General features: G+C 36.1%; 1 protein-coding gene across 1 annotated transcript in view; it reads left to right on the top strand.

Moving 5' to 3' along the window:
• The window catches only part of TTLL7 (tubulin tyrosine ligase like 7), a 134,449-nt gene that overhangs the window by 60,003 nt on the left and 51,906 nt on the right, over positions 1–22,540 (top strand). Inside the window, exons 8-13 of the mRNA XM_032151572.2 lie at positions 3,721–3,885; positions 7,996–8,154; positions 12,505–12,599; positions 20,629–20,776; positions 20,863–20,936; positions 22,188–22,323. Coding sequence (XP_032007463.1) covers positions 3,721–3,885; positions 7,996–8,154; positions 12,505–12,599; positions 20,629–20,776; positions 20,863–20,936; positions 22,188–22,323 — 777 coding nt within the window. The remainder of the gene's footprint in view (positions 1–3,720; positions 3,886–7,995; positions 8,155–12,504; positions 12,600–20,628; positions 20,777–20,862; positions 20,937–22,187; positions 22,324–22,540) is intronic.

Genomic DNA, 22,540 nt, shown 5'->3' on the forward strand with positions numbered 1-22,540 from the left:
CTTATGAAAGTTAAATTATAATTTATTATGCATACTTAAACTTTAGTTAACCTCTAAACCTATTTTTGGAATTACCTAACTATAGTTAAAATTACAATTGTTTCCCAACGTCAAATACCTGGTTATTGTTTTCCCCTAATATTATGCACACAATTAACTCCATTAAGTGCAGTCATATTTTCAACATTAAATAATGACTGATCATAAATGGTACTATGTTCAATAAAATGAAAAATGTTGTAAACCTGGCAAAGGAAGAATAAGGAAACTGTCAAACTTTTCATAGGAAAAGAAGTTAAAAGAAAGAAACATGTTTAAAGGTTATACGGTCTAGATAAAGCCAATCATCAAGTAATGTTTGAACTCTACTACATTCTGGGCACTGTGCTAGTTTTGGAAAAACAATGACCAGACAGATACAGTGCTTGACTTCACAGAAGCAACAGTCTAGTGGGGAGGCAGAAAATAAAATAAGCAATTATAATCTGATGGTAAGTGTGATGGTCTAAGAAACTGAGGGTGCTGTGGCAGTGCATAGCAGGGGCACATAACCCAGTTGGAGATAAAGGTTAGAGAGGGAGTGTTGTATAAATTGAAACCTGAATAATGAGGAGTTAGCCAGGTTCAGGCATAGGGTAGTGTTGGATGAAGCTCTAGGCAAAAGAATGGCTCAGAGGTAAGACAGAGTATGGCATGTCTGGAGAAAGCAGACAAGGTCAGTTTGGCTAAAGTATAGAATAAGAAGGAGTGGCTGTTCAGAGATGAGGATGGTGAGTCCTAGAAGCCAGGATCTCTTAAGGCTTTGTAGGCCTTGTCTAGGATTCTAGAATTAACTTAAGATAAAAGGAAGGATTGAAAGGTTTTACACTAACGAAAGAAGGTATGGTCCCCTGGTCTGGAATGTGAGATGGGGGTGGAGATGGATGGGAATGATTAGAGTAAGAGAGACAAGAAGTTATATATATTTTGAATAATGTGTAAAGTTGTATTCTAGTCTGACCATATATGGAAGGAAAAAGGATTAAATTGAAATAGTAGCAGTGGGTCTGGACCAAGAATAAGAGCATGGATTTGAGATATATTTAAGATAACATGGATAACATTGATATAATATGGTCACAGGTTGGATTTGTGGAATGAGAGCAAGGGAAAGGGAAATCAAGAATAAAACTCAGGTTTCTGACATCTGATGGGTGGTGTATTACTCATTGTGATAAGGGAATACAGGAACTATTAAAGGTTTTGTGGAAAGCGGATGTATTCAGTTTAAAGGCCTATGTGACCTCCAAATGGATCTCTTCTGTAGGCATTTGGTTATACAGTATAAGTTTGAAGTTCAGAAGACATTTCTAGCTACAAACATAATTTGAGACTTGTCAATACATAGATTATAATTTAAATAATTGGCATGGGTAAGAGTGGATTATATATATGTAAGGTGGGAGTGATCTTTTTATAGTATTGGAAAGAATAAGACTTGGAAGCTCTTTTGGATGATAAAGTGCTTTATTCTCATGTCCTATGTGTATATAATTCGCTTAAGTCCAGTGGGATTAATCTCAATGAGAGATTGAGAGAAAGGAAATGTGACCTCTAGGTCTCATTTTGCTATGTGCTCTTGAATCACATAAGCTCCAGGCTTTGGTTTTTACATATATAGAAAAAGGATGTTCTCATACTTAAGTGTCAATATCACTCATATATCTCTAGAATTTCATGATTGAATTTCTACGTTGAGATATGAAAATATTAAAAAGTGAAATACAGAAGTGTCTGTAAAGTGAGACCACGGTTATGTAAAAGGTAAGTTTAGAAAAAAGACTAGAAGAATTAAACCAAAGTGCTCTCATTGGTTATTTCTGGATGGCAGCTTACTACATATTTTTTCCTTCTTCCTATTTCAAATTTTTAAAATAGTGAGCATGTGTTTTATATTGAGCTGTATTATTTCTATAAGAATTAAATGTTCATAAACTACATATAAGGAGATTATAAGACAGAATTTCAAACATTGAAATATAATAAACATTTGTTTTTTGCTACCTATGTAGTGGTTGGCCAATCCTTGAAAAATTTTGTGTACACCAATTTATTATATCAAGCCTACATGCTGAAAAACAGGGTGGGCTATGGTTATATTATTTTCACTCCTTGCAGATTGCTATATGGTTCATAGCTGCTTTTGCTTCTATTTCTTGCAAATGACTAACTGGCAGTGAACTACTTAGATGTCTATTTTTGTCAAGGTAAATGTGAAGTTGTGGAATTTCCAGTCCATTTACAAAGATACTGTTTAAGAAAAAATGCAAAGTTCCCTTACTTAATTTTTCACTAGAATACTAGTGTTTTTATTAGTATTATTAATTTTAAGAAAGTCTTGCCAAATAAAGACTTCCTTACAAAATTATTTTCCAAACCTCTTTTTTAAAAGTTAAAGAAAATTTGTATTTTGGAAACCAGGAAATGCTTCAGCTTGATTAATTTCCTTTTTCTTTAAATTAAGCACTTAAAATTAGGTAAGCGTAAGATTTATGCTTTTTCTTTTAAGTATCATTTAATTTAAAACTTTTCCTGTTTCACAAGAATAGAGATTGTTGTTTATTTTGTTGTCTTTGTATCGACAGTGCCCAGCAAAGATTGCTGCAGATAGGTGTTCCTTAAATATTGTTTAATGAATGAAAAAAATAAATTCGTAATCAGTGGTAGGCACATGGATTAATAAACAACATGTACCTCAAATTATCATTTCTGCCTTCTTGCTTCAAAGATTTCAATACCATAGGCCTAAGGAACTGCAGCAAAAATAAAATACAACATGAATATAGTTGGCTATTAACAAATCAAAATAATAATAATGTGAATGAAGTATATTTTAATTGTGATGTAACATTGCTATCTCAAGTAATCTTTAGGATCATGAGGAGGGTAGGAATTAAAGATAGATTTTTATGAATGCTTGTGCTAGCTTGATAAAAAGCCATTAGATATATATTAATTGACAATTATGAGGAGTTTTAAATTTTGGATTCTTTATCAAGTTTATTTAAGGAAAATAGTATCAACAAATGTAAGATTATAAAGAGACAAAAACGTAGAGCTCCAGTATGGAGGACGATACGGTACTGGACACCTGCACAGTATTATGTGGTGCATTCTGTCTGCTGACTCTTAAGTGCACTCTGGTACCGAGCTAAATGGGCCTCTCAGTCAGTATGGGTGTGCAGAGGTTGTGTTGGGTAGTCCTGCCTCTCGGCTTATGTTACTTACTTGAGTTTTAATTTTTTATTTTTCTTTGAAAAGCCATAGAATGCTCTCTCAGAAAATTCCTTTCCCAAAACAAATTTGAGTGAAAACTCTCAGAGCCAAAAACATTAAAAACAAACAAATTAACAAGAACAAACTCAGATCATTTTTCTTGCTTAGCAATATGTAGTTTCACATTTTAATTACTCCATATTCTTATTAATTTGATACTTTTTAATGGTAGATATATTTCAAATAATATGTAAAGTAACTCTAGATGATTACATTCTCAACCCTTTTAAGGGAAATGTGCCATTCCATTTAATTGGGATATTATCTAAATAATCATGAGATTGTTCATCTACGTAGTTTAAACTTTAAAACTTTCTTTAGTCTTTGAGTGTCTTTTTTTCCTCCGAAACTTCGCAGTTCTAGGATGTCATAGGTGATAACAACTTTGGTTCTTACTTGTTACAGACCCAGTTATACATGCATCTGACAAACTACTCCGTGAACAAGCATAATGAGCGTTTTGAACGGGATGAAACTGAGAACAAAGGCAGCAAACGTTCCATCAAATGGTTTACAGAATTCCTTCAAGCAAATCAACATGATGTTGCTAAGTTTTGGAGTGATATTTCAGTAAGATTATGCCATTCCACAATTATAACAGTCTTTCCTCAGCAATGATTTGAAGCATCATCAGGCCATGAAAGTTCATTAAGAGTTGATTGAACTTGGTTCCCTATAATTGAGAGGACCAGAGAGAAAAAAATCAAATCATTACACAGCCACACACGCTGCTTAACAACAGCGATGCATTCTGAGAAATGCATCCTTGGGTGATTTTGTCATTATGCAGACATCACAGATTGTACTTACACAAACCTAGAATAGGAATAGCCCACTACACACCTAGGCTATCATGTAGCCTGTATATGGTATAGCCTGTGGCTCCTAGTCTACAAACCTGTACAAAACATTACTGTACTAGGCCGGACACAGTGGCTCACACCTGTAATCCCACCACTTTGGGAGGCTGAGGCAGGCAGATCACTTGAGGTCAGGAGTTCAAGACCAGCCTGGCCAACATGGTGAAACCCTGTCTCTACCAAAAATATAAAAAATTAGCCGGATGTGGTGGCACGCTCCTGTAATCCCAGCTACTCAGGGGGCTGAGGCAGGAGAATTGCTTGAACCCGGGAGGCGTAGGTTGCAGTGAGCCAAGATTGTGCCACTACACTCCAGCCTGGGCAACAGAGCAAGATTTGGTCTCAAAAAAAAAAAAAAAAATTACTGTACTGAATAGTGTAGGTGATTGTAATACAGTGGTAAAGACTGTATATCTAAACATAGAAAAGGTACACTAAAATACAGTATTATAATCTTATGTGACCCCTGTTGAATATGCTATGCATTGTACACCAAAATACTGTTATGTGGCACACGACTCTATTTATGCTTTATTTTGTTTGTTGACATTTTTACCTTACTTTCTATATCACAGGCCATAAATCCAAAGGTCCTTAGGTGTCAGACAAGTAAGAAGGAGTGAAGTGGTCTCTGGATAGAAGAAACTAGGATGTTCTGCGAACTGTGATAATTTGAAAGTCAGGAGAGGTCTGAAGGAGGTAGCCACCACTCAGCACCAGCTTATTGGTGCCAGTGATATTTCAGGCCCAGTGGGGCTCATTCTTCTAATTTGTTGATAAATTACCTGTAAATGACATAAATGATTTTAAATGTTGGCAATGGACTCAAAAATTTTAAAAATGTTGGGACTCTGACAAACAAAAATGTCATCTGGATTTGGTCAGATATCCACCAATTTGTTAACTTTCAGTTAGAGCTTCCTGAGAGATGAAATGCATGTAAATGAGAAATTGGATCATAACAATGCTGCATTTATTTGTTTATGTAATTATTTTCTCAAGGTCAATTTTGTGGAAATTCCAAAAACCATTCTCATGACAGTTTACTATCATAGTGAGTCAGAAGCATCAAAATGGTAAAATTCATTAATTTTGGACCATAGTTCATTGATGGAAGATCATATTATCATCCATCTGATGATAATTCAATGAATTGGTCTATTGCTCAGTGGGACCAAGAAAGTTTTATATACCCTCTGGCATTCTTTCTTTTTCTGTACACATTTGTAACCCTCATTTGGATTTGGCTCTTTGGGTACATGTTTGTGAAAAGGTGGAACCTGTTGGGCTGCTTTGGTGAGGCATGTATAGAGAGAATCAGGGAGAATAATGAGGGTCATTAGCTTTACACGTATTGGTTTTAAGTGGCGTTTTTCCTACACAATTGAATTAAGAGAAGGTAAACAAGCAAGACTCATACTAATGAGAGGATATGGAAATTAACTTTCTGTTAGAACCTTAAGTATAATTTTTAGATATGACCCAAACATAGCCAATGTGGGCCTATTAAGCTCTGACACATTTCATGGTCTTGTCTATAGGTGGGTAAATTTTGCATCATTCTTGGATATGTTAGTTAGAATGCATATTAATCATCTATAAACAATCAGTTAATAAATCTAGCTTTTTCAAGTACTTTTATTTTAATTATCTTGTCAAACACCTGTCTGCATTTATGTAATTATTTGAAAATTGGCTGTCTTTATTAAGAATTGGTATACTTTATATAGATAACTGTTTAAGGTGAATCAATGGGCTAATATAAAAAGAGAATGACAGGAGGAGGTGAAGAAAGCAACTATGCAGTAAATTTTTATCTTGATGTCTTAGTTTACAAATTCCCTGAATTTAATTTATAACTTATTTTTAATAACGTCTTTTTGGGGGGCAATTTCTCTAAAAGGTAGCTATCAATATATAAAAAGCAGCATTGATCAGTACCTTCCGTGAAGAACAGAGCTGTGTACTTTTGGTCTGGTCAATAATAAAAATCAGTAGAAAATCAAGCCATGGAGATTAAAAATGAATATAATCATTAAAAAAAAACTATCCTTACTGCTTTTTGTATACCTAAGGTATAAATCTACAAATCACATTTTAAAGCAGTGATATTATGTTGTAAATTCTCAAAAACAGTAGTGGAATTTCATTTGTGTTTGTTTATATGACTCCTCATTTTCACATCTACTGAAAACTTGCCTTTACAATCTAAAAGCGGGTTATTTTCTATGTAGCAGAAACACAGATTTGTAATTCAGGGTCTATTGATTAATAATCAGTCCCCACCCCATTCCTCAGCCCGTACTGTTCCATACAGATACTTATCAGTCAAAGTTTTAACTTTTTCTGCTCTCAAGTGGTTTCAGTAATATTGGTGAAGATTTATATAAAGTGGCTTTTTGTGTTTTATTTTATATGCTATGGTGCTGTCATGAATTTGTTAACCTTGAACAAAATTTTTCGAAAACAGCCTCTCATGGGACATCTGATACTTATTCCCAAATATGAACTGGATTTTGGTTCTTGGTAACAGTGAAGTTAACTTCTGTCTTCCCTTTTATCACCCATATAATAAATATTGTTCCACCAGGTAGTGGAATATTTGAGTCTAACCTGATATATAAGGTGGAATTCTAGAGGAATGATAGAATAACAGTAACAATAATAGTACTCTGGGCACTATGCTAAGAGTTTTACATGGAATCTCATTTTTTTCTTACATTAACCTTTTGCAGATTATATTTAGGAAAAATGAGACAAAGTTTGAGCAACATGACTGAGGTTGCACAGCTAACAAGTTACAAAGCCAGGAAGAAACACAAGAAGCCTATTTTAGAGCCAGGTTCTTAACTGTCTTTTTCTATTGCCTATACCTGTAGAGAGGCATTTAAAATGACAGTGTCTTCTGAGCAAAAATAAATGAGACAGCTTTTCTCCTACAGCTTATTCTGAAACTTCAGTAAAACAACTTTTTAAAAATTAGGGTTAATAACTCACCCTAGTAGTATTATGTGTTTTCTCTCAGAAAATATTGAGAGCCAATCTTTTAATTGATAACGCTCTTCTCAGATAAAACTTACACACTACAAAATCATCACTGAATAATGAAACTCAACTCTCATAGATTTTGTCTTCCAGCACTTTCAGCCTTTATCTAAGTGGAGTTTCTATACTGGTGTTTGTGAAATAATTTACTCTCCTTGGAATTTTTCCTTCCTATCACCCTCATCTCTTCTGGATGGGGCTAGCGTATGCTCCTACCTTACTTGTTTTTAACATATAGAAACCGTATTTATCAGCTTTGTTTTACTTGTTTACAAAGTAAACAAGTTACTTGGATTTACTTGGATATCTACTAAATGCCAGCTACTATTGTAGGCACTGGGAATGGTGTTATAAATAAGTCAGACAAGGACCCTGCTGTAATGTAAAAAGAGAAATATCAACTGGTTATATGCTGTGTGTAGTGGTACAGTAAGAAATGAAGGGTGGCTGCTTTTAACTTGAGGGTTAGGAAGGCCTCTCTGAATGTCTAAGAGCCAGACTTGGGAATATAGGGGAAAGAGTATTTCACAAGAGGGAACAGCTAATGCAAAGGACTTAAGATAAGAAGAAGTGTCACTTGAGGAACCCAAAGCAAGTGTGAGGAGTGCAGTGGGCAGGGGTAAGAGTGAAGAATGAAGTCAGAGCAGTGGCAGAGGCTAGATGCCACAGAGCTTTGTAAACTTGGCCAGGCTGCCAGTTTGTGGGCCCCGGTTATATTTGCACATATGAAATGAGACACAAAGGCATTTTCACCTCTTTTATCACAATCTTATAGGAATTGGTGGTAAAGACCCTGATTGTAGCAGAACCTCATGTCCTGCATGCGTATCGAATGTGTAGACCTGGTCAACCTCCAGGAAGCGAAAGTGTCTGCTTTGAAGTCCTGGGATTTGATATATTGTTGGATAGAAAACTAAAGCCATGGCTTCTGGAGGTAAGGCATTCTTTAAGAAAAAAAGAAGAGTCATTACTCTCCTTATGTATTAAAATAAATGCTTTAAAAATGTGTACTTAACACAGTTGTCCCATTAACTGTCCAGAATGAAGCCTGAATGGAATAAGTGGGAAGAAGAGGATAAAAATTCAGGGACTAGAACAGTTCTAAGAATGAATCACAGTGTTTGATATTACTTTTCCCAAATTAGCATCAAGTGAATTTCTAGGCCAGGTATTTGGAATTGAAGTATGGAGGTGCTTTTACTGATTTGTTGCTTACTTGCTCTACTATTTTCTCAGCCTCCTCCCTTCTACCATGTCGTGAGTTCTGGATAGCGTCTCTCCTCTCTGTGGGTGCCTGGGCTTCAGGATCTTGCCTTCAGACTCTCCGAGAGGCTCCAATTGGTTCATTAATCAGTATTCAGTATCCGATACCCCAGGTGGTAAATTTCTCCTTTAAGGCCGTGTTATATACCTGGGGCTTCCCTCAGGGAGACTGTCAACTGTATGCCTTCAGGTTTGCTGCCAGTCCCTGGTAGGGTGAGAGTTACCATTATTTTTCTTTGATGATAAAAGGTCATGTAACACATACAGAATAGTAAAGAGGAGAAAGTAAAAATTATCTCTGTTGACAATTTTTATATTTTTTCCTGCTAGTTATATTTATATTACCCAGAAGAAACCTTAGAAGTCACGTGGTCCAGAAGATCCCATCCAGCAGTTCCCTTTAAGCTCCTTGATCTGGGTTTACACACCTCCTCATGGCTGCTTAAATACCATGTTTTGGAAACTTAATCAGGAACATATTGCTATAGAAGATGTAGTCAACCACTACCTTTCATTTTAAATCAAGTATCTCTCTTTTTGTTAGTGATTTATAAGTTAGAAATTGTGTGTATAATATCAAGGTTTGCATAAGCAAACTGAATGAGTGGTAGGTGAGATGAAAATACTAAAATACATTTCAAAGAAATGACACTTTTCTAATTTGAGGGCCAAAGATTTTGTGTGTGTGTTTGTGTGTGTGTGTGTGCCTGTGTGTGGTCACATCTACTTTAAACAATAACATGTATTGTGTCTCCAAGGAAATGCAGTTCTCTCTGTTGGATGTTCAGATTTTGCTCCAGCCTGGGTCTTAGGGATAAGATAAATGTGAGGAGTTTTACTTATCCTTTGCTTCCTCCATTCCTTGGATATGAAAACACTTGACTATGCACTATGGACCATTCATCTTGCTAAGGCCTGAAGTTTTCTTTAGATTCTTCCTTTTTCTGCAGCAGTCCTTTCCTGTTCTTAGCTATATTGTCTTCTGCCCCTGTTACTTTTCTTTTGTCATTGATGGAGTGGGGAAAAAGTGAAGGCACATGCATAAGGAGGATAGTAGGAAATAATGACTTTATAGATATCTTAGTTACTTTTTAGAAAAAACATTTCCTTCACTAGAGCTTTCCATTAGCGTGCTAAATCAGAATTGACTGAATGGTTGAATTCTGGATTTTAAAAGATTCAAAATAACCATTGTTTGCATGAATGTTTCTTCATTCTTTACTCTTTCCTTCATTGTTTCTAGATCAATCAGAACCAATAAAACACTCCACAATAACCAAGAGCTGTGGATAATGAACATTTGTTATATTAAAACAGTTAAAAGAATCTTTAATCTTGCCTTGTGTTTTGCTCCCTGCTGATATTTTAGTGCGTCTAATATACATTGTTAACAACCTTTTGGCGCCATCAAGTGGAATAAGGTAGAAGGTGCTTCTGGGTATGTGGTAACTTAGTTAACCAGAATAATTTCAGGGACTGATTGCTAGTGGCAGAATTGCACAAATTTTCATAAGTAGAAAACATTTTTTAGGAAAAACATGGAAATTGGGTGGAGTATGAAGATACCACCAATAGTTTAAGTACTCTTAAACAGGAACCTAGTAAGTTATAGTCATTGTGTTAGGTGGTGGGGATACAAGAAGACAGAATACTTGCCCTGGTGTAGCCATTATTCAGATGTGCATTTTATGGTAATAGTTATAAATATTAGTAGGTAAAAGGGAAATGACAAAAACAATAGCATGATTAATATCTCTGTGTACCTGTGTGTATTGGAGAGTTAAAAAAAATCTTTGCAGAAGAAACACCTGAGCAAAGTTTGTAGGGCTGCAGAAGGGTGGGGTAGGGGCTGGGGGCTGAGAGAGATAAAGCAGGGGTGGGGAAAGGCTGTGACGCAGAGGGAACAGCACTAACTTAGGAGCACAGAAGCTATTATGGATACTTTAATTTGTGGAAAAAGTGATTGTTTGTTTTGATAAAACTTTTTAGGACAGTTGAAAATAGTGTTTACTAATTTAATATATTTTATAATAATTTTCATTTTTTAATGCATTTACAAGCTGTTGAATTTTGAGACTTTAACATCTATGTTTTGTCTGTTTTAGAATTGGGGTAGGAAATGAGAACCAAATAAATCATCTCATTATAAAGGAGAATTTTGGCTGGGTGGAACACTAATTTTTAGTTTCTTCTGTCAGCCATCTGTGGTTTTTCTTTTATTTTTTTCTTTACCTTTCTCATAAAACTTAAAAAAAAAAAAAACCAAGAACAACCCTGAATGAAAACCTAAACTGAAAAAGGTTTCCTGCCTTTCCACGTATTATTAATAGTTTATCTTGTGTGGGTATACCTCTTCACAGACCAATTTATCTTATAGTAGAGGGAAAAATTTGAAATAGGTAAGGAGAGAGAGAGAGATTGAGATCTGAGATGGCTTCAGTACCATCCTGGAGGAGGGATATGCCTGGCACAGTTCCACACTGAAATTTGGAATGGAAACTCTGAGGAATTCTATAAAGACAGGTAACATTCCGGTGTACCACTGACTCATCAGTTCTTTAATGTCTGGTTTATTTTATAACCATGTCACATATAGTGGCAACGCTGTCATTAATTGTATTATAAACTCCAGAAATTTGAATTAGTATGGTTGAAACTTTTCTCCCATAAAATATATTACTTTACATTTTCTTTGCGCTTGTAAAAGGAAATGCTTAGCGCTTTCGTAATAGATTAACAAACTCCCTTTCTCAAATTGACCTATAATAAATGGATGTTATTGCTGTTTTCAAGCTATTTCCTTCTCCTTGAGACTATATCACAAATAAAGGAATGTGTCCATCACCTTCTAAATCAGAAATCAACAAACCAATCAAAATACAACATGGCGTATCTCTCTAAAAGGAGTACCATGCGTCCATCAAAATGATGGCATGATGAAAGATTTTCATGATACATTATTAAGAGAAAAGCTTGGAATGTAAAATAAAGTATGGTTAGTATAGACATGCATTTGGAAGGTAAAATGAATATTTTAAATATGTATACATAGACAATATCTGGAATACTATCTACCAAACGGTTAACACGACACTTAAGTGTTAAGTAGTGGGATTACAGGTAATCTTTTGTTATTTGTTTTCCTTCTTTTTACTTATTTTTCTGAGGTGAACCTGTGACACATTTCCAATTAAAGATGTTGGATTCCTGGGTAATTTCTTGATTATAATGTGATATTTCTTCAGGTGCAAGTTGTGGAATGCATGCTTTCAATTGTTTTGTCTCTTGTGGTGACAGGTGTGTATAACTGTGACTAGTAGCATACATACATATATTTGAGATAGCCTAAGGGATTAGTTGGTGGTCAAGAAGCTAAGCTGTTGTGTTGAACTCAGCAGTGTTCTAACCAACTGATTTAACTGATTAAGAAATGTTCTTAAACATCAGCTATTCCAGTTATATTTTTATAACAATGACAATAGTAACAAGACTCAACAAAGACAAAAACAAACACTCCAGCTCTTTTATTTTTCATCTTAATGGATTCCTGAAGATCCGAGGCAGTGAAAAGGGAGCACTGATGGTTTCCATATTTTAAATATATAGATGTATATAATTATTACTGTGTTGATATAATTATTACTGTGTTGGTAACATGAATATCACTGTTTCCTTTTTGTTAGGCTAAATCACTTTTAACTTTCCTAAACTTAAAAAACCTAAATTGCATGGGGTAATGGAGAGAGTGGAATGGAGGGAGAGGCCAGCTTATACTGACAGTAAAGCTCCTGAACTAAGGCAGCCGTGGGAAGGAGATGGTGCTAATAGTCAGTCCCTTGCAATTTGTTGACCTAGGGTGATGCGGAATGGAGATGTGGCAATAACAACTGGGCCGTCTACCATGTAAAGCTTTGCGGTTTATTGTAGAGTTGTTCTACTGGCTAGAGATCCCACATTGGATTAACAAGTATGTATTGAATATTTATTCACCTTCCAATATTGTCTTCTTTGTAAATTTCAGATTAACCGAGCCCCAAGCTTTGGAACTGATCAGAAAATAGACTATGATGTGAAAAGGGGAGTGCTGCTAAATGCGTTGAAGCTGCTAAACATAAGGTAAGGTAAAAGATTTTCTCTATCTTTTGGACATTTATCTCCACATTTGACATAGATTAATCATTTGTACATAAAATTGGCTTTTCAGAATAGTATTTTTTATTTTTATATTTTGTAATTTTCGTTTCTTGATTCCATCCATTTTGTATTTTTCATTTCTTGGTTCCATCCATTTTGTATTTTTCATTTCTTGATTCCATCTATTCTTTAAACTCATATAGTTAAAAAAAAAAATCTTTCCCCCCTACTCCTGTATACTGCTTTTCCTGCTTCCCAGGCAACAGTCTGTACCTGCAGTAAATGAGGTTAAATTTCAATGTAGGTATAATTATTTAATATAGAGTACAAGATTAAATTGGTAAGTACTTTAAGAGACCCTCTAGATTATCTTCCTCATCTTATAAGAAGAAACTAAAGCACAAAGAGTTCATTCAAGAAATTAAAAAAAATCTCAAACATGGATTTTCTAACTTTCTCTCCAGAGGTCTTCCCATTACATCATGCTCCCTATGTAAATAAAAAAGAGATGCATTTGTTCAGTGAGAGTTAACTTTTCCATTTAGAGAGGCAAGTAAAATTTGAGAAAAGACTTGGCTAGTAGGGATGTAGGGCTGGTTGCAGTGTACATGATCGTGGGATTCAAATATGTGAAATGCTGTTATGTGGGAAAAGCTTTTGGCTCATTACAAAATGAATTTTTTAGATGTTTGACTGAAACACTTCCTGAAATAGTGAGTTACGTGTTATTAGAAGTGTTCCAACAGAGCTTAGAGTATTGGATTAAAGGGCCTCTGAGGTGATTTAAGCTCAGTGATTTTATGATTTCAATTTATTTATCATTCAAGAGTTCTAGCAGAGTTATGGTATGCTTCCAAGCAATTTTAAAATTTAAGATGTTTCCAAACAATATGCCTATACATGTTTTTTGCATGAAAGTTTCCTATTATTATTTAAATAAGCCTTGTGTTTAGTTTTTTTGTTGTGTGTGCATGTCTTTTGACTTTGCCATTTATGCTATCAATTCAGGACATTATCTGGGGTGTTTTTGGTGTTTTTAAAAGTGAGGTATGTATTATAGTTTAAGCAGTCAGAAATTTCTAGACCTAAAACTAAGGGAAAGTAGAAATTCATTTTCTTTATCTTAGTGTTGTTCCACAGAGAATTTAGCACAGTTCTTAACGTTTGGAGCATATGCTAATGAGGCTTATGTTTCAGAAGTGCCTTCTTCCTCCAGCTGGGTGGAGAGCTCCATGGGTGCATGTGTTAGACTTGAGTTTCACTGGGAACATCACAGTAACTTAAGCAGGAACTAAGAACACTAGGAAAATTCTTGTCTATTTATTAAATAGAATTAATTTTCATATGGAGTGCTTTAATTTTGGACAGAACGAATTGTTCTGTGAATCCAGAAATCCCCTACTTACATTAATTTTAATCAGACTATTGGGAATGATCTTCCTTTCATTATGTTATCTTTCTGCTCAAGAACCTAAATAGAGTTCTGTTTACCAACAGAAGCCTAAGCTTCTAATATAACTTAACCTTAGCTGTTCTATCTTATTTCCTGTTTCTCTCCAACCCAAACTGTTTTAGTTAGGCTGATTGCCTCATTATTTTTCCCACATAGCTTGCCCATTCTCACTGATTATTTATTCTGTTCTCTACTCTGAATGCCTTTCCTTATTGCCTGTGACTCAAATCCCATCTTTTATTATGAAGTCTTCCTTTTGACCAAAATGAATCTTTCCTTTCTTGGAGCTCTAGAAGGAATTTTTGTCTGCATAGTATATGGCTTATCACTTTGTTTACTCTCTTATCCTCTGTGGTGTTTTACCTGGGCACAGCTGGTTTTTCTTTTCAATTAGATTTAAGCTCCTTGAAGTTGAAGAGTACATACTTTTACATGCTTCACAGTGCTTAGTACAGTGCTTTGCTTATAGTATGACCTTCAGGTTCATTTTGTAAACATATGCTTTTAGTCTCAAGGAAATTCGGAAGAATATAAATTGTTCAGGATATTCCGTCACAACTGCTGTGAAAACAGAATTTCACATGGAGGACATCAGAATTGATCCTTTTTTTTTACTTGGATGACAGAATGCAATTTGAGTACAGATTCAAATGATTTTTTAAAACATTAGGCTTGGGGTCCTCAGAGACAAGAAAACATGAAAAGGGTTATATGTAGAACAAGTAAAAGTTCTTTTTTCTCTAATAAAAGGAAAATCCAGTCATTCTGTGATGGTGTTACTGGGTTAATAAGAAGAATCTTTTTCCTCCATAAGTATTCTATTACAATCATTAAAATAGAACCTAGAAAAGACATTCACAATCCCATGAGCCCTTGGGTCTGAAATACTTGTTAATTAGATTAAATTAAATTAAGTTAAATTGCCTATCTGTCCCTTATTTACGACTAATTCATGGGCTACAGGCTTGCAGCATGAGCATTTAATGCTACCCTACTATTGAACATTTAGCCTCACTGGCCTTCTCTGACACTAGTCTCTGAGTTTACTTAACTTTGAGCATTCCTTAGTCTTCTCTTATGATTTCTCTTACTTTCTGCTCCCTACCTGTTGTTTTCTCACTGTGTTCTTGCCTCAGCCCTCTTTTCTCCTGTGTCAGTCTTACTCCCTTTTGTGGCATCATTTTTGAGTGTAACATGTATGTAGCAATATAGATTGGAGTACCTCGCACTAGATTTGCCCCACTCTGGAGCTCTAGTCCAGCATTTGCAGCTCTCTGCTGACCACGTACCCTGGATGCCCTGGTCCAATAGATACTCGATAAACATGTAGTGAGTGAGTGAGTGAGTAAGTAAATAAATAAATGAATGAATGGATAGTGTTCTGTTAACACTTAAATTCAATATTGCCAAAGTTGAATTATTTTCTCCTTCGATCATGTTCCTCTTGGGTTTATTATTTTTTTTCTCTGCTAACAATGTCAAATACCTCCAACCCACAAAGGTTAAACCTAATCACTCATATATATTTACTGGATTTTTTTTTTTTTTTGAGAGAGTCCCAAAAAAGCCTGGAGTGCAATGGCACACTCTTGGTTCACTGTAACCTCCACCTCCCAGGTTCAAGCGATTCTCCTGTCTCAGCCTCCTGAGTAGCTGGGATTACAGGCGCCTGCCAGCACTCCCGGCTAATTTTTGTATTTTTAGTAGAGACGGGGTTTCGCCATGTTGAGCAGGCTGGTCTTGAACTCCTGATCTCAGGTGATCCACCCGCCTTGGCCTCCCAAAGTGCTGAGATTACAGGTGTAAGCCACCGTGCCCGGCCTACTGGACATTTTTAAAGAGCCTATGATTTGCTAGAAGCTAGAGATACAAAAATGAATAAAATTTCCCCACCTTAAGTAGCTCAGTTGTTAAAAGGGAGATATATATGCTCATAGATAAGTACAATACAATGTAATTATCCATTTTGCTTTGCTAAGGTTAATGGCAAAACGATTCAGCTGAAAGTCCAGGCTAGAAAGCTGGGAGTTATACTTAACTTTATTATGAATCTACTGAATCCTGTCAAATTTCTGACTATCACTTTATTTCTCCATCTCCTCTCCAAGGTTGAAAACTTCTTATCTTTCTCCTGGGCTATTTTATTGGCTTCCTTCCTGCTTCCAGCACTAACCTCCATCCCATTTTGCATCTTCCATTCTGTTGTTCTGCAAATCATTCAACAACCATTTATTTCGAGTCCACTACCACTGCAATAGGTACTGGGAATTCAGTGCCTCCTACGATTCCTAGGCTTCTGGGTTGGATGACTTGTCTGATGATGTGCCATTCATTGGGATGAAGATTATAGGTGAGAAAGAGGCTTAGAAAAGTAATGGGGGAAGATAGAAAGAAAAAGATGATTCAGTTTCAAACATGCTAATTTTGGGATGCTTTGAGACAATGTTAACTGGAAAATTTGATATACAGGGCCCCAGGAGACAGAGATATCTATTTGATTGATATTCATGTATAGATTGCCCTTGAACCTAATGGACGAGATCACACAGTCGGACTGTGTTTTGAGAAGAAGGGCAGGGACAGAACCCTGAGGGATGCCAGTATCAGAAGAGAGATTTATAAGCTCTGACACTCTGATCAGATTGTTTCCACATTGTCAGATAAAGTTTAAACTCCTTAGAATTATGTACAAGGCACTTTTTGATATTTATATTATATACAAGGCACTTTTTGAGCTGGCCCTTAACATCTCTTTCCAACCTGATCGTTTCTTGTTCTTTTTCCTTTGCCTTGGAAATGACTTTTCTAAGAACTCTTTTGTGGTACAGTTTCAAATTTCTGTAGCTTTGCACTTGTTCTCATTTAATATTTGTTCACCTTTGTCTTTTTGGTGAATGCCAACTGATTTTTTTAAATTGTGGTAAAATACACTTAACATAGTATTTACCATTTTAACCATTTTTAGGTGTATAATTCAGTGACATCAAGTACTTCACATTGTTGTGCAACTAACACCACCATCCATCTTCGGAACTCTTCTAATCCTGCAAAAGTGAAACTGTGTACCCATTAAACACTAATTCCGCATTCCTCCCTCTCCCCAGTCCCTGGAAACCATCACTGTATTTTGTGTCTCTATGAATTTGAGTGTCCTACTCTCGGTATCTCATAAGAGTGGAATCATATGTATTTGTCCCTTTGTTACTGGCTTAAAGTAACTGGGATAATGTTTTCAAGTTCTTCAATGTTGCATCATGTGTCAGAATTTCCTCCTTTTTAAGGCCGAATAACATTCTATTGTATGTATATGAATACCACATATTTTGTCGGCACATTCATAAAACCTAGCTCAAGCCTGACATTCTATTTGAAGCCTTTGCTGAGGCAAAATGGTTTACTTACTCCTTTGTGCTATCATCATACTTCCCCCCACATTTCAAATAGTACTCATCATACCCTGTGTTTTTGTTTATATGCCATTGCTCCCACTTCCTTTATTTGGTCAGCTCCTTGAGGGTAATGACCCTGTCAGGTTCTCTTTGTATCCCCAGGGCCATATCTGGAATTAACAAATAGTGAGTACTAAATAAAATTTGAGTTGGAAGACAACGGTATGGGGAGGGCATTCCATTCAACTACTTGTAGAAAGATGAAGTGAGACAAAGCAAAACAAGCTCATAGAACTTCTAGTGGTTCTACATTCCTGGAGTATACAGCACGTGAAGCAAGTGATCAGAGAAATCCCTTGGATGGAATTATAGGGTAATAAGTAGTGGAAAAGACTCAAGAAAGTGGTAAACTAAATTGCTTAGGTCAGTGTATGGATATAGTTGAATGGAAAATGCTAATTAAAATGCTAAATGAATGGTGATCTTTTTGGGCTTTGGTTAGATTTTTATTCTGGCCTGTGATGTAAGTACTGAGAGTCATTAGTGCTGATTTATGCCTGTGAATATTCATAGAAATGCAAATAGTTTTTAGAATGACAATATTCCTAAAGGCCAGAAAGTGGGAACGTTCCTTTATACAAAAAAATGTCTCAGGGTAGTTGGATTTTCTTTGTTTCTTAATGTGTCTGAAGGAACTTCTGTGTGCTTATTTTTGTTATTCTTCTTTGTGTGTGTTCAAACTGTGTATAAGTATCCTTGTCTATGAGTGTTTTGTTTGCTGTAGATATTCATATAGATCTATGTTTATTTCTTTCATAGAATACTCATCATATCATCTTTCTTTCTTTTCGCTTCTTCTTAATTTTTCATTCCTTTTTTTTGCTTCCTCTATTTTTTTCTCTTGTGGATTGTTTAGTCTTTGTTCCTCTCTATTCCTCCTTTCATTTCTATTTCCTTTTCCTGTCTTCTTTTTCTTTTAAACTGAATGCTATATAGAAATGATCATTCTAGATAAAACGGACAAATTTTATCCATTTTAAATGGATATATGATAATATATTCATTGATATATGATAGAATGATAAAATGATTGCTCTAGATATAATAAAATGAAAAAAAAATCAAAATTTAAAGAGTTACCTAAACCATGGCATTTCCTTTACCCTTAATTAGGGAAACTCAGAGCCAAATTTGTATTCATCATTGAAAATGCCAGTGGACTCACTAAAATCAGAAGTCTTGGTGTCATCACAAGTTCATCTCTCTTTCTTATTCTTCATATTGAATTAGTCACCAGAGCATATCCATTCTTCCTCCAAAATATTACTCTAAACTTACCCTTTTTCTCTAATCCCTTTGTTGCTCCCCCTGTTCCAAGCCCTCATACTTTATATTTGTTAATGAAATAGCATCTCATCTTAACTTCCTGCTTCTTTTCTCATCTACTTCTAAGCCACTGTATATACTACCAAGAGTGTAATCTTTAACGTATGCAAATATAATTATGCCCTCTTTTAAAAAATTTATGTCGGCCGGGCGTGGTGGCTCACGCCTGTAATCCCAGCACTTTGGGAGGCCGAGGCAGGCGGATCACGAGGTCAGGAGATCGAGACCATCCTGGCTAACATGGTGAAACCCCGTCTCTACTAAAAATACAAAAAATTAGCTGGGCAAGGTGGTGGGCGCCTGTAGTCCCAGCTACTCGGGAGGCTGAGGCAGGAGAATGGCGTGAACCCCGGGAGGTGGAGCTTGCAGTGAGTCAAGATCACGCCACTGCACTCCAGCCTGGGCAACGGAGCGAGACTCCATCTCAAAAAAAAAAAAAAATTATGTCCTCCTTCATTGTGTAAAGTTAAATTTGAGGCTCAATAACCTAGTATTCAAGCCCATGTGAGAAGCTGAGTTGCATTCACCCAGAGCTCCAGTAATCCTGAATGACTTGCAGTTTTCTGGATGTGTTTATTTATTTTCTCAAATTATTCCTTTTACCTGACCACCTGTTGACCTCTTGCCACTCAAGCCTGAATGTTGTCATGAAAGAGAATGGATCAGTTTCCTAACATGTCAAGTTGTGATGGTACATACTTGAGGCAAAAGAACACTCTTTATTGTTTAGGGCCTTGGACTCATATTCTTAATGCAATCTCATGATGAATTAAATGAGGCAATATGTAAACGTAAGCACTTCTCTTACCTCTGCACTGGAAGCTAGCCAAATGGCCTTCTTGTCTCTTTTCCTTTGGTTTACACTCTTATTTGGGCCCTACCAGCCTAATGACAATAGAAGCATGGAAATGTAAGCTTAAGGATAGAACTTTCTGTTTTGTTTTTGTTTTCTGTTTTTGTTTGTTTGTTTGTTTCCCCTAAAGGTGAGGGCAGAATCGGCCTTGCTTTTCCTTTTTTCCTGGAGTACACCCTGTTCCTGCTAGGTCTTTCAATGATGGTATGGTAGAGTTTGAGTTGGAGGGGCTGGAGAGAAAAATGCTCGGGCTTGTGTTATCTCACCAGCTACGTGGCAGGGAAGAGAGAGAAAGTGGTTTAGAGGAAAATAATCCCAAAACAGGACTTTTCCTTAAAAATCAGAGAGTTATAAGTAAATTTTCATAATTGAGTAAAAAACGAGAAGGACTATGCAGATGTTTTCAAATAAATGATGATTGTTAGGCTGGGATTTCGGTCAGAAATGAAAATGTATTAAAGAGTGGTCAGTATAAATGGAATTGGGTTGAAGAAGGAGAAGAGAACCATTACATATTAAGTACCTATTAATGTTACCACAAATTAATCTTGTAAGAACTCAAGGAGGAAACAGTATTGCTGACATTTTAGATGGGGAAACTATATCCAAACTAGGCAGTTGATTGACCAGCCCAAGATTGTATAGTGGTAAATTGTTGGGGCAAAATGTGAAACTAGGTCTCTCTGATCCTCTAAAACATGCACTGTTTCCATTTTGTCTCTGTATCTTCAGAATTTTTGTTTACCATATCTATTGCCAGAGTGCCATATTTGAGGTATGGTTAGATGAATATAATGTAAGTGAATATATAAGTTTAATAAACATTGATTCTGAGCTTCACTATGTGTCCTGTTCTGCAAATTCTCCTCACAGGGATAAGATCAGAACTTGTTCGAGTTCTAGAATATGGTCTTATGTTTTATATTTTAGGACCAGTGACAAAAGGAGAAACTTGGCCAAACAAAAAGCTGAGGCTCAAAGAAGGCTCTATGGTCAAAATTCAATTAAAAGGCTCTTACCAGGCTCCTCAGACTGGGAACAGCAGAGACACCAGTTGGAGAGGCGGAAAGAAGAGCTGGTATGAAAGTTTTAAGAAAGTACCCACAATTTAAATTGCATAATTCACTTGTCAGATTTTATTTGTAAAATTTTTCTCATTTCCAGAAAGAGAGACTCGCTCAAGTACGAAAGCAGATCTCACGAGAAGAACATGAAAATCGACATATGGGGAATTATAGGTAACTGTGCTGCTATTTTTGTATAGATTGAAAAAATGAAGTATCAAAGCAATGATTCTTCATGTTTTAATCTTGTGTGCTTATTTTAAGCATTTTTCTTTCATTCCAAGCAAGTGCTTTTTGCTTACTGTCTTTCAGAAAGAAAGGTAGTCAGCAAGGAGATGGTTCAGCCTTGACAGTGCTCCTGCTAGCCATTCTCTGGGTGGTTGTAGGAGGTCTTTTTAACCTGCTGTTATCCTGTGACTATATTTAGTTATAATGTGGTCTTTTAAAAAAAATCAGAATTCAGGTCTATTGGTATTCTTCCTGCCAATCCATGGTGGTTACTGTACTTTTTCAGGAACTAGGAAAATAATGAAAATGTTTGAAGGAGTTAAGTATGAGACAGTGGAGAGGGATGTGGGCTGTGTTAAACTGGAACCCTTCCACAATATCACTCTTGACAGATTCAAACCCCCCTACCCCACCCAGCTCATTGTGTTCTTGGAAAGATTGCCCACTTTCCAACTTTTGACATTGCCTGAGCAGGATAAAGGAATGTGTGAGGGCATTCTTGCACTCATGGTAAGGTGTTCTTTCATGGCCTTAACACCAACAACAGTAGTGATGAGAACACATTCCTCCCACTCTACTTCTACCCACTTCTCTCTACTAGAGAGGCAAATTCCATCACTACAAAAGAGATGATCAGAACCACTGTCTACATTTTTGTATACTTCAGTAACCATACTAAGTAAAAAACTCCTGCAGTATCCCTTATTACCTAAACACTCTCCTATAAAGTTCAATATTTCTCCAATTTGCCCAATCACCATTCTTCCTCAACCATTTCCCCCCAACTAAACCCTTACACTGTACCTTCTGGAACTGCATTGTTTAATGCTAATTCTCTAGATAAACTTTATTTGTGGATTTGTGCCACTATTAATGAATAGACTGAAAATCTTCATGAAGTTCTAAAAATACTTTTGTGCAATCATTAAAGTTTTGAAAGAATTTCATCAATTAGTGCCCAGTCAGCAAATACTCACATTAGAAAGTTACTAAGTGAATCTATTAGGCCAGTTATCAGTTTTCTGTCTGGAGGTTTAATATTTAATATTATTTTGCACTAATCAGTATAGAAATGCTTATACCTGGCAATGTGACTAGTATAGAATAGGTGGTCAAGGATTATCTATGGAGTTGATATTAACTATTGAGCTACGACAGCTTCTTTTTAAAAAATTGGTTTATCTGATTTTGTTGTAGACGAATTTATCCTCCTGAAGATAAAGCACTACTTGAAAAGTATGAAAATTTGTTAGCTGTTGCCTTTCAGACCTTCCTTTCAGGAAGAGCAGCTTCATTCCAGCGAGAGTTGAATAATCCTTTGAAAAGGATGAAGGTAAGAGAATGAATGTTTTATATAGAGAAAAAGGAATAAAGCTAAACAATATGTCTTTAGGCCGGGCGCGGTGGCTCACGCTTGTAATCCCAGCACTTTGGGAGGCCGAGGCGGGCGGATCACGAGGTCAGGAGATCGAGACCACGGTGAAACCCCGTCTCTACTAAAAATACAAAAAATTAGCCGGGCGTGGTGGCGGGCGCCTGTAGTCCCAGCT

The sequence above is a fragment of the Hylobates moloch genome, unplaced genomic scaffold (assembly GCF_009828535.3).
Source record: "Hylobates moloch isolate HMO894 unplaced genomic scaffold, HMol_V3 SCAFFOLD_5, whole genome shotgun sequence".
Classification (NCBI taxonomy): domain Eukaryota; kingdom Metazoa; phylum Chordata; class Mammalia; order Primates; family Hylobatidae; genus Hylobates; species Hylobates moloch.